General features: G+C 41.1%; 1 protein-coding gene across 4 annotated transcripts in view; it reads right to left on the reverse strand.

The window, feature by feature from the left end:
• FSTL4 (follistatin like 4) overlaps positions 1-13,325 on the reverse strand; it is a 207,954-nt gene that overhangs the window by 24,160 nt on the left and 170,469 nt on the right. For all 4 annotated transcript variants that reach the window (XM_072023219.1, XM_027468512.3, XM_027468511.3 and 1 more), the window contains exon 8: positions 3,158-3,278. In XM_072023219.1, coding sequence (XP_071879320.1) covers positions 3,158-3,278 — 121 coding nt within the window. The remainder of the gene's footprint in view (positions 1-3,157; positions 3,279-13,325) is intronic.

Here is a 13,325-nt window from a genome sequence, read left to right on the forward strand (position 1 = left end):
ACTTCAGCACTGTGGTGCTCAGCAGTTGAGCAGAACAAACCTTTTTTCCCCTTCAACCAAAAAAAAAGTAAAATGCAAAGAGGGTGGATATGACCAGGACCGGATTATTTGAAGGAGAAAAAGGCAATAAAATGTTTTGTAAGGTAGACTGATGGACCTCAGTGGGAGCAATGAATCAGGCCCCAGATGGTATGAAAAGGATCAGAAAACATTGTAAGAGTGACTGCAGCTTCCAAAACCACTGAATTAACTGACACCCTTCCCAAAAGGAGGGATGTGCCCATACAGACAGAGAGCTTGGGAAGGATCAGGGATAAACCCTACTGCTTCCATTTGGTTCTCTCCCTACTTGTTCCTAACAGAGAAACTTGGGGTCTTCACTATCACAAAGAAAAAAAAAAATATATTTTGTAGAATAATAATAATAATAATAATAAAAACTGTCTTCAATATTAAAAAGAAAAGAAAAAAATCTACTTTTTTTTTTTTTGTAGAATAATAAAATGAAACAAAGCAAAACTGTCTTTTTGATGTTAAAAGCGTATTATCCCCTCCCTGGAGGAGGCAGGCAAGCAGATACATCCCAGTTCTGGCTGACTTATTTCTGTCACATTCCCTTACAGTTGGAGTCTAATACAGAACAGCAACAGCAAAAAGCCCAAGTTGAAGATGGAGTTTTTAGTCTGATACAGACAGACACAGACAATCCCCAGCACTGAACAGAGCCAATGAACTGTACTTAGGTTCTCTGCATCTCCACTCAGCTCAGCTCAGCTTCTTCCCTCTACTCCTGTCAGGAGAAATTCCTCAATTTGTCCTTTACGGTTCTAAAAAGCAAGAAGGATTTCTGAGACATGCTCTGCCTTCAAAAACCCAGGGTATGTCTGAGGGTAAGCAGCATTGTCCTGTCATCGCTCTTCTTGTCCCAACATCAGTTGCTGGGGGAAGTAACAACGCAGGCAGAACAGGAGAGAATTTAATGATGTGGGCAGCCAGCCACATTAACAATTGCAAAACCCTGGTTTTGCAAAGCCTAATGGCTCATATGGGAACATTAGATGCTGTAGGACAAAGATTTCTAGATCCTACAGTGTTTTCTAGCAAGTCCAGGCTGAAATCAGAATGCATGGCATTTTTGTGGTATTTAAAGACTATACAGCAACTTTAAAAAGACAACACTTTTTTTTTCTTTTTCTTTTGTATCACAGAGTTACTGTATTAATTAGAAATATCACATAGAGCTGTGGTATGAAACTTCTATAAAAAAAAAAAAAAAGTGATTTTCTCAAGAAGTTAAATCTAAGAGGCAGGCATGAGCACGCTCCAGCTTTGCAGCTTGAATCCAGCCCTCCCCACACTCCAGCTTTCCTCTCATTCCAGTTTTAGTTTCAAAGCCTTTGGGCCTTAAATTCTCAGTGATGATACAGTCTACATCGTCGCCTGCCAACTAAACTCCATTCAGCTCTCAGAATATATCACATAATATACACGGGATTAAGTTTTTAGCTTGCTTTCCTTTCAACTGCCGTTCATCAAACGAATGGCACTTTGAGGAAGGAAACCTATTTTCCCAGCTGCAGCACACACAATCTAGTTATCCATATTGCTGAAACTTTGCAGTTTACTATCTCAAAAGATGACAAATTGTTATGCAGAAACATTAAGTTGGTTTTCATTCAAATCAACTGGGTGCTCTGTGCTCTCCCCTGCGCACTCGCTGTGGGTGGGGGGCACTTAGGCACATCCCAGGGACCTGAGCTGCCATCAAATCTGAGCCCCATGTCCACTGTGGTGCCCCTTAAAGTGCATAATTATCCCTTTTTACTGTTTGTCTACGTGTCAGTCTTTTTTAGCCTGGGTGGAGCTGTGTGCTCTTACCAGCTGATAAGGTCTGTGCACATCTACGGGGAGAACTAAATAATAATTTTCCTAATAATGCATCTCCGGTAATAAAGTTGTTGAATTTTCTTGTAAAACTCAGTATGTTCCAGCCAGAATATTGCAATATCTATTCATGAAGGTGTCCCCTGTTACAGAGGTACTGCTGGTTGTGTCAGCACTCCGGGTTCAAAGGGACCTGCAGCACAGGAGGATGGGGAGCACAGCTGGTGCAGAGGGAATTGGACAGGGAGCAGTATCGATTTGGAAAAGGATTTACATTTTTTTTCAAGTGCCTGAAGTAAAGGTAGATTTGGATGTGCCATGGAGTTGGATTCTCCACGGGCTTGTCTCACAAGCTCCCATTCTCACCCCAGCAAAGAGACGTGAGTTCGCTGCCATTTGGTGTCCCATTCGCACAGGAGGAATTGATGGTGCCGGATACAAAAATCAATCATGTCCAGAGGGTTGGGATTATCTGCTCCTTATACAACGTGGGCAGCGAGGGGCCTTTTGAGACACACACATCCATCTCCTCAGCCCCTCTGATGCTCCTGGCTCAGAGCCCCCAGTGCTCCATATGGCACAGAACAACAGTTTAAGCTAAGGTCATCTTCACCTATACCTGTCTGCCTCAGTTGGAGGTCAAAGGAAAGATAGTGAATGCCAGAATAAAAGTTCCACCAGGCTCAAACCTGGTCCAGGGACACAGGTGAATGAGGATGCTGGAATATGGCCCGGGTGATTCTCTCACTCGTAAAACAGTTTGCCCTCATTTTGCAAGCCAGTGGGCCATATCTGCAAGCTGATGTAAATGGCCCTCAGTCGAACCAAGCTGTCTAGAGCCAGGTAATAATCTGGTATATAGCTACAAGTTGGATAGCTAGGTTTGGAAACACAGCGCTGTATTTAAATATCCTGGGCTGTTCCATGCAACAGAAATTATTTTCTGGAAGATGAAATTATCGAAGCAACAATTCTGTTGACAAAAGTAGTCATTAGTTTAAGAGAGGCTCTGAAACACTGCTTGTTGCTCTCTGGAAACTGTAAAACAAGCTGTCAATATCTGCTAAAGCCCAGGTAATTATACATATGTCCCCCCGTGCTACCTTTTTTGATTGCCTGTGTGATGGCACGAGTGAGAAGCCACTAGCTGCGTTTGCTCTCACACAAAGCCAATTTGGTGCTCGCTTTTCCTGTCTTTGTGCGAATGAGATTAGCACGCAACTTTGCTTACAGGAACATTTTCAGTGGATTGTCATATATGCCATTTACTAACCATTCACCTGAAGGATGTGGGTCTGATACAGCTCTTCATAGCCGTAGGCATGACAGGTGTAATTGCCCATGTGAATAGTCGTTACCTTGGTGATGTAGAGGGAATCGTCTTCTCCAAAATCCTGCATGTAACAAAAGACAGGAAAGGAGCCTTATTATTTAGTAAAAATATTTTAAACGCCACATGAAGGGAGGTCACCTGTTCAGCGGTTTTGATAGTATCACAGCTTGGGAACACAGCTTGAATTTTGAGCAGCGAGTTTTGAAGTTCATAAATCAACACGCAGGAGAAAACGAGCGGCAATTTCAGAGTAAGGCAAAGTAACTCATCTGAGAATACAAACTTTTGTGCTGGTTGTTAACAAGGTGCTCTTTGCACATAAAAAGATGGCAATCTCCAGCTGTTTAATTTATGGGGAAATTGAATATCTACCCATTAACCTCAGCTGCCTAAAACATTAACTTCTGGGTGGGTTCAAGTTTCCTTTATCTATGCTGCTTCTTAGAAAACGCGCGGTAACCTTGAGACTTGACGAGAAAACTGAAACTGTTTATCAGCAAAGACAACATCCTCGGCAGGAGACAGGGAAGAAGACAGAAAGCTTTCTTTTAAGGAAATTTACTTCAAATCAGCCTGCTTTGATCTTAACTGGTTGACAAGGATCTTTCTTTTTTCCCCCTTCATTTATTTACCCACATCTGCTCCTGCATGACACTTTTTGATTATAGGCGGGGAGGATGTAAGTTGTTAGCGGGGTTTTGGCACTGAATATTTTGCACAACTGCTCTGTTTAGAAATATATTTCAAATTCTAGTTAACAGAAGCACAGCACTGGTGGGTATACAAAGCAGCTTTTCTTGTTACCCCATTAACATTCAGACTTCTGCAGCTCCAAAATGTTTACACTTCTGTGCAAACCCAGAAGGATACATTTAAAAAAGCAGTTAATGAGCTTAAAGTATGTTTTTTCCTTAATTAGCTCCATGTGTGAAGCATGTTAAATCAAATTTTTTGCAAAATTTCACTGGAGAAATATGGTAAAAATCAATTTATGATCAGGGTGGCAGGAAGCCAGTGCAACAGGGTGAGTGTGGAGATGCAGGAAGGCAGAGCTGTGCTGCTCGTGAAAGCTGAAAACTCCCAGCCAACATCTTCCACCGTGACATGACCACACTGATCAGGACGGACAGCATGAAACAGGAATGCAAACCTGCTCTGCTGGCAGGGACCCAGCACCTTGGGTCCCCATTTCTATGTGATGGAGAAAGGGAACCTGTGCCCAGGTTCACAGATTACAAACGGGACTTGTTTGATTATTGAAAAGTTTTTTTTTTTTCTGAAACAAAACCATTTGGGGCGCCTTACACCTCACACTTTCTGCCTCTTCGGGGTGCACCTGCTTTGCAGTTTGCAGCTCTCCTTTCCAACCAGGACACTGAGGACGTTTCTGAGGGAAGCTGCGCTCCTGCCGCAGACTTGCAAAGCCAGCTGGCAGCCCCGAAGGAAAAGCACAAAGCGGCCCATCTTCTGCAGGATGGGATTGATCTGGCACTGCTTCTGCTGGCTCTTGAATCTTCTCCAATAACTTGTGTCTGGCACCAGAGGAACCTCTTCATGCCTCTTGTCTCCTTGGCAGGCCAGCGCTGTCAGGGCAATGAGAAGTTTGGGGACTTTCCTATTTTTAGACATGTTACATGGGCAGACTGAGAGTAAGCCCTGAGGAATAGAGTTTACAGGCAGGACAACAGGTTCACTCTTCCCAAAGCACAAACTTTGACCTGAGAGGGACAGAAATAACCAACCTGTATCCGCTATCTGCTACCCTGCCGCTCTGACAGCACAACAAAGCACAAACGTGTACAATTACCAATGAGAGTAAATCCACAGATGTTCCTGAAATTCATTATCTGTCATCAAAAGCATCTCAGTGGCAGGCACTGAGCTGGTTAAACTAAACAATCCATTATTACAAATATCTACTCAAAAATTCCCATTCAAGCATTTGCCTTATTTTCTGGTCAGCTAGATGGTTCCTGCTGGAAAGCAAAGACGCGTGAATGACTGCAAATAGCAGAGATATCACCCCTGTTCAAATGGTATTTACATGAGATAGAGAAAACGCTTGCAGTGGAGGGGACTTAATAACAGTTTTTAAAGTTAATCCCAAAGCAACTCAAACTGAGTTTAGATCAATAAAAGCAGGCTGGCTACTTTTATGGAATGATTTATAAGGAGATGTGGAAAAACAGGACAATAAAATCTTTTCTGTTTTAAGTGTGTTGCTTCCTTTAAGTTATCTCAGAAAAAATATTATGAATGCTTGGTTTGTGCTCTGTAATTGTCTTTTTATGGACAATCTGTTTTTTCCAATGCATACAAATGTATTAATATAAGTAAAGACCCTTGCAAAAACAAACTGATGCAAGATTACAGTATTATTCTCTTCCTCTCCAAATGCATTTTTCTTGTAAAGAGAAGCTTTTATTGGCAAAAGCATGGTTTATGACTTTTAAAAACTATTTTCTGACTTCCAGCACTTAAAAAAAGGTTATCAAATATGATTTAGGCAACGCTATCATTTACGTCAGGCACAGAAGGAAAATATCTGCCCCGTATTAGCACTCGCACACACACAGTAAATTCACACTGAGTACAACATTATTAAGAATCACCGGCACTAGAGGTGGGATGGAAAAAGTGGTTATTAAATTTAGGTTCAATACTTATCCCTTTGTTGCTACAAAAGGAATACTGAATTCTGTAACAAATTAATGACTCTTCCTGCGCGTTTATTTATTGCAGCTTACAGTTTCTCTTTGTGTTTCCCTGTGGATATAATTAGTGCATTAGGGTTTCACGGCTACATTTTATATATATGCACGCATTCTTATGCACAAACACCTCCCATATATATCTTATAAAGGCACACCAGGGAATGTTGTAACACCCCAAGCCCTAAAGCATGAGGACAGGGAAGCCATCAGCTCCCCAGGAGCCTCCCTCAATCCTTTGTTTCTCACCTCTGGGGGTCCCACAGCAGGCAGGGGCCACCCCACGTGGGCAGTGGGCACCCTGGTGCTCCCGGGGGATATTTGGGTGCATCTCCTGCTGCTGTGCAAGCTCGTGGGGCCAGCTAGCACTGGCAGGGTGCCCAGCAGCTGTCTCAGCATGCAGGGAAGTGGTACTCAGCTGGGAGTAGCACAGCGGAGCTAGAGGCAATTTTACCAAGCTGAGAAGGGAGTGCAGGTCTGTGAGGACCTTTCTCCCCTCAGAAATATGCACTGTGCGAGTGAGAGCTCTTTGAATAAAAGTTCTCAGAAACTGCTTAGCAAGAAACATTTTTAGAGTCATGTTATGTACTTGCTTCATCCATCCATCCATCCATCCATCCATCCATCCATCCATCCATCCATCCATCCATCCATCCATCCATCCATCCAGATACACTCACATAAACTTCCCTGGGGAGAACTGGCAGGGGAGAGGATGGGCAGGCTGTAGGGAATGGGAAGAATTCATATTTAACAAGGGCAATGGAAACATTTCCGTGTGCTTCGACGTTTTCAGATGGCTTTTGCTTGCAAAGGCAGGTTTCCAAGTCACTACAAGCCTGAAAACAGTCAAAAGGAACCATAAACATCTATAAAAATGATGTACCGTGCAATTTTTCTCTCCCTAGAGCTACCACACCTTTCAAAGCCGAGTATCTCAGCGCTGCCCAGGAGTCGCAGCGCTGTGCACCCCTGGGAGCTGGGACTGCCCTACACCTAACCCCAACATGCAAAGCGATGAACTGTGGAGAGATCTTTATGCATAGTATCACGGCAAAGGATTGGGAACCAGGAGAAAGGCAAGTAAGTCACTTCTGGGGCATGTTTTCCCTCCTTTAATGCTGAAGGTGAATTTTCTTGTGAAGGGGAAGAAACAGAAATGATGAAAATGTATGAACAAGAGACAGATACCCTTCTAAGAGCTACAACCAGCCGAGCCTTGCATCAAAGCAGCCAGATAAGGATAAGGTGTTCATCACCTCTGTTTTATGAATTTCATTATAAAATAACACTACATGTTCTGGTTTAAAAAAAAAAAAATATATCAAAAAAAATCAACAAGCTGTGCTTATAATTTCTCATAATTGATAAGGTCAACTAGTGACAGATGATAAATTGACTTCTCCAGCAGTTTGTCTCATGTTTTCTCTCCCTTTTTGGAATAAAAAGTTCTCTGCCCTTCACGAGCTTCTTTTATGTCTTGCAGCTACCCTTCAAATAAAGGACTGATTAAGTGATCTTAGGATATGTTTGAACTTTTCGAGATTAAAAAAACCCACACCATCCTGCATTTTAAATTGATAACCGCTCAGTAATCTAACAAAAAAAAAAGTCACCACTGCACACACTCAATTTCAAAAAATAACAAAGCAGATCCTAGAAAATGGATATGTACTTTTTTCTATTGTATTTCCTTTCTATCACTACTGATTACCCAAGGCATCGGTCTCTCCAAACAGAAGATTTTTCATATTTATTTATCCCATTCCTCCCTTCTAATGCATTCCCTGGTCATGCAATCTGCTGCAGCTCGGAGACACCGCGCTTAGAAATGTGTAAAACATTGCATATTGCTTGTAAATCTAGTTCCCATTCTGTCTCAAGTGAAATCCAATATGCAACTGTAACGCCACAAATCTCCTGCCCTGACACCTGGGGACACGGAGAGCAAAGAGGGAGCGAAGACGGAGCCGGGCCTGCTGAGCCCTGCAGCTGCTTGGGGAGCACGGGAGGTGCTGGAGGGTGCTGCCCCTGGCACCTGCATTTTTGCCCTTTTCTGACTCTTTTTCAAGAGGTCTTAACGGGTCTTGGGGTTGTTCCAACACAGAGGGGAAATGTATATAAAACACTTGAAAATTTTGGCAAAGAGGAAGTGTTGTTTTCCAGGAAATCTTAGTTTAAGGAGGAATTGGCATAGGGTTGATCCAGGTTTCTTACTTTTTTAGGGTAACTTCCATTTTTTTGAGGAAAACAAAACAAAACATACAAGAAAAAAAAAAAAACACAACAAAACTTGCTTTACAGCTATACGTGGTCAGAAGGAACAAAACCTGACGAGCTCCCCTGCTCTCCAGCTGTCCCCAAGCCCTGACGCACGGCAGGCAGCAGCACGGCACCACAGGGTGGATATGCCCTGCAGAGCAACCGCTGCCCACCCCATGGGGTTTTAAACATACACGGTGTCCACCCACCCCAATCACACACCAAATATACCCAATAAATTTGAAACCGGACAGCACCTTATAGCCATTGAACACCTTCAAACATTTTCCCCATCAGACTCTCCTGGGAGAGTCCCAGAGATGGTTCCCTCACCACATCGACTTCTCGGTATTTATATTGGAAGGAAAGGCAGAAGAAACAGCTCGCTGACTGATCTGTTCTCTTAGGAGAATCCCACTATTTGCTCATATTTCTTCTTAAATAATTTGTACTTTTCTTTCCCTTTTAAACACCTCTCTTCCAGCACTTCCCACTCAGCCCAAGGAAGCCGGGAGCCTTCCCCATGCACTTTTGGTACCTGCTTCAGCCAAAACCAGTTCCTGGCACTGGGGCTCACTGGTGGCACTGGTTTTCCACTAGAGGGAAATCAACGCCGTCACAATTTCGTAACAGACAACACAGTGATGAAAATAACCAGTTCACTTTAAAAAAGCCTGCCTGATGCTCAGAGTCTCGCTCTGACAATGTTTACAGGACTTCAAAACAAAATGTACCCAAGCATTTAATGAGATGATTATTATGCAAAATCTACAACAATGGCTATCACTTTGAAAGTGATTTCTCCACACTAATCAAATGTCTCTGATCTTTTTTACAATAGATTCATGAGTGATTCATATAAAAATAATAAAAACTAAATTAGTCATGGGCTCTTAAATCACTTTCTTTGGTGCTCTTAATAATTCATTTCCAGAGACAAGCTGAGAACTTATGCTTCATTAATATTATTTGTTCTTGGTTTTACACATGCTATCTTATACTTTAGTAATCTACATGGAGAAAAATTCAGCCAGAAAACTACTGCAAACACAGCCTGGTGGGGTATTAATTTATCTGTTCTTGTTTTTCTGCTCAAAGAATTTAGAACATAAGACTTTGCTGGAGAGCCAAAAAAGTTTTTGGCGTGAATATATGGAAATGGTCTTTTAAAATAGTCGTACGATTATAGTACAGATAAAAATGGATGTATTTTATATCCTGAGAAACTCATGAGTCAGTATGATGAGGAAAATCCACAGTAGGTCTTCCTGCTGGAGCTGTTGGTGGAAGGGAGGAACGAGCATCCCAGGGATTCAGTGAAATGTTTCTATTAATTGGATCCATTGGACATTTCAGAGAAAAGCAAAGATTATGACTGAACAGGTAAGTAACAATCTTGGGAGAAATTGATATTCATAAACTCCAGCTTTCTCCTTACAGTACCAAGGCAGGGATTCCTGGATTTTGGTCAGTGATTCCACCAGTCAGGGCAAGTACTGGAGAGTACAAGAGATGTCGAAGAGCCCTAATTCTTCTCATTCTCAAATTTCTTCTGAAGCATGTTTGTAAGCACGCCAGCCTAGTTACCTCAATACTTCCCAGCAGATGGTTTTAATAGGCTCAATCCTTTCCTCCTTCTCATTTTTAGAAGATTCACACTGTATTTATAGTTCTCCTTTTCTGTTATAACACCCAGACTGAGCGTACGCAACGCATCTAGAGGAGGACGAGATCTAACATCGCACATTTCACAGGGTTTGTGACCTACACGCCTGTAAAAAATGCAAGCAAAACAAAACCACCCCAGGCTGTGAAGAGTAATGTCTTCCTCCACAAAAATACGAAGTTTAGGAAGCTGAAGCCTTATACACGACTGGGTATTTAGGACCAGGTGATCAGCAGTACTGTCCCCATTAAAGTATTGATGCATTTGCAGAAATCACCTACAAACTTTGGACTGTGACCCAAAATAAGCTATTCCACTGAAGGCACGAGGTGCATACCAGTTCCGTGGTCTTTACTATAGAAAAGTGAGAGGTTGCATATTCCAAACATACTGTCAGCATTAATTTTCCACTTAACCTCTATTTTAAAGCCTGCAAAAACCTAAGGTATTATAAACACTGTGCAATTTCTTAAACTTTGATTTGAAAGAGAAAAACTTGGCTTTAAACGTGCAACTTCCTGTAATTTACTCACATCACTGTATTAGTGCAGCATCTAGGATGACACAGGGTTTGATCATTTTAATAGCCTCATTTCTATTAGCAGGATATTAAATGGGGTTATTCACACCTGATCTTTTCGTGATCTTTTTATTATTTAACAATGGAACTACATTAAAAGCACTAACAGGAATTTATCTCCTTCAGGCAGCCTGTTCTAATGAGAAATCTAATCCAGGTGACTCGTACTTGTAAGATTGGCCATTTTTCTTGGTCTCCAAATATTACACACGGAAAATGGACGTTAACATGAATATGGAGTTAGACTTGATGATCTTTATGGGTCCCTTCCAATATTCTATGATTCTATGTATGAAAGACGCATCGAAGCAGCTAGGCACAGATCTTGCATGAGCCATGAGCTACACAAGGAGACAAATCTTCCTGGGCATGCAGGTAAATGTGGATTATGAGCAATAAACGATTTAGGGAAGTCTATGCCCCCACGGGTTGACTCGTGAGAGCTCCATATGCTTTGTACACCACGGACCTGACTGCTCTCTGCTGCACAGGTTTGCAGATTGGGATTCAGCTGGAGCAAGGCACACGGGTCTGTATGAGGAGGTGGAGAACCTGTTTTGAAAAGAGAATCACTGCTTCTCCTCCAAGCAGTGAATTACATCTCTGAGTTAAGCCTACGCATCTCAGGTGTCTCTGAGGTCCTGGGTGATGACAGGAACTGCAGCAGCAAAATCCACACTGTTTTCATGCTGCATTAACAGGGGCTGGATGGCTGAAGGTGAGAGCAAAGGTCTCTCTAATATTCTCCGCTCATGATCTTCTAGATCCCTGTTATATCCCACATTATCTACCTATTTTTCAGTTGGAGTCCTGCTTTATTTAATCTCTCTGTTCAGAGCTGCTTCTGTATCTGCCTCATCTTTGTTCCCCTTCTTTGCTTCTATTATAACCTTGTTGAGATGGGACGACTGGGACTGCACATAACATTCACCATGATGTGTATCAGGGATATCCTCTGGCATAAGAGTGTTGTCTGCTTAGTTCTCTGCTACTTGCCCAAAAAGCCCAACTGTCTTATTTGTTAGAGATATTTCATCATCCAGCACGGTCCTCCCCAGGCTGAGTCATGACCCCATACCTATGTTTTTCAGAGTTGATTAATAAAAATAGCCTCTATAATAGAAAACTGAATATGCATGGAGTTGATACGAGGGAGAAGCATTCAAGACTTACTTGAGAATTTGGCACGAGGACTTCTTACTGAGCGTTTCTCATTGCACTTTCTGCAAGATGAGCTAACCGAGGCACACAGCTGGCAACAGCACATTAAATAATAAAGCAAATGATAAGCTGCATTTTGTTAGCCCCGGGGAGTATGCTTTTTAAGCACAATTATTGATTTTTCATCAAACAAAGAGAATGACAAGCGATGAACTAGCTGCAAAGCACTCTCACTTCCCTACCTTCATTCACTGGTGTGCTTTTCACAGGGTGGGAGCTGGCTGTGGAGTCCTGCATTTGCTCCTAGACGAGTTTGTAATTTTTTATTTTTATTTTTGGAGAGAAAAGGCATACGATCCTAACTGGCACCCATAGAAATGAAGAAACCTATACTTTAATGATGTGTAATGAAAAGCGTATTTTTGAATTAACGATCTAATGCAGATTTGAGTTCCACTGTACAGATTACTATGAAAGGAATAATGAAAAATACTCATGAATGTATGTTATAGCTACCTGCATTATACTTGGTAATTCACCAAATTCTTTGTACTTAAATTCTGCAACATTTGTTTTTGTATGATAATATTCTTTTATCTGTTGTTTGTGTATGTTTTCATCATGCTTCTGTAGAATCAGCTTTTGTTTACAAATTTTGTTTATAAATTTATGTATTTTTGTCTAGAGATGATGTCAAATCGTGTGAAACAATACTCTATAAATACTGTCTAAACACATTTGACTCCATGAAGAGTGTTTTATATTTTGATATTGAGGAATGCTTTCATAATCACAGATTTGGTTAAACATACTGCTTGTTCCCAGGAGGCAGAAGTATATTATTTTGAAAGATGACATAGTTTAACCACTTTGCTATTTGTAGTCAAACATCAGTTTATAGTTACAATTATAGTACAATCTCACCTGGTTCAGCTACATGGCAGTTATTTTCTTCATGAGAAAAGTTGATATGACTTTTGTAAAGTATAGCACAAAAGGCACTTAAAATGGAAAAATAATCTGGATGGGTAATGTATGGATAAAAATATCTTTATGCTAAAAGCAATCTTAAATGTTTGCAAGAAAAATCATTTAATTACATGTACCATTAAGATGGCTCTTTTGTAATAGCTATGTGACAACACATTAATGCATTTCTTCACAGACAGATTATTAATATGTAGCTTATGAAAGCTTCTGATTAAAAGAGCAATGGAAAGTTACTAATATTTTGTTGCCAATCAAGATATCTCATAAAATTGATTTAAGTAAAGCACATAAACAACCAGGCTTTACAGTAATCTTCAGCCTCTCAGTTCTGTGTATATTTAGGATTATCTAGGTTTTTGTTGACTTTGTCACTTCTAGTATTAACTTGGAATACTGTCAACCTTCTCATAGCACTTTTGTCAAGAATCTGGAGAGAATAAAGCCACAAAGGACTTCTCAGTGGTTCTTTTCCTCTGCTGCACTCATACCTTCTTAGAAGAATTCTGTTTTATTTTATTCTATTTATTTTTTTCAGAGTTGGGTTTATATTTTCATCTGATTTCCCGAATTAGCATTTAGAAGAGAAGGAGTTTAATTGAAATATAATACAAGGATTTTTCCAAGTGTGTGAATATCCTGTAGGTTTGTATGTGATTACCACTGTGCCAGGAGCAGGGAGGATTTTCTTGAAGTTAAAAAGGTACAATTAATCTCCTGTTGCACTTCCAATTAGCCAAA

This window comes from Anas platyrhynchos, chromosome 14 (genome assembly GCF_047663525.1).
Source record: "Anas platyrhynchos isolate ZD024472 breed Pekin duck chromosome 14, IASCAAS_PekinDuck_T2T, whole genome shotgun sequence".
Classification (NCBI taxonomy): Eukaryota; Metazoa; Chordata; class Aves; order Anseriformes; family Anatidae; genus Anas; species Anas platyrhynchos.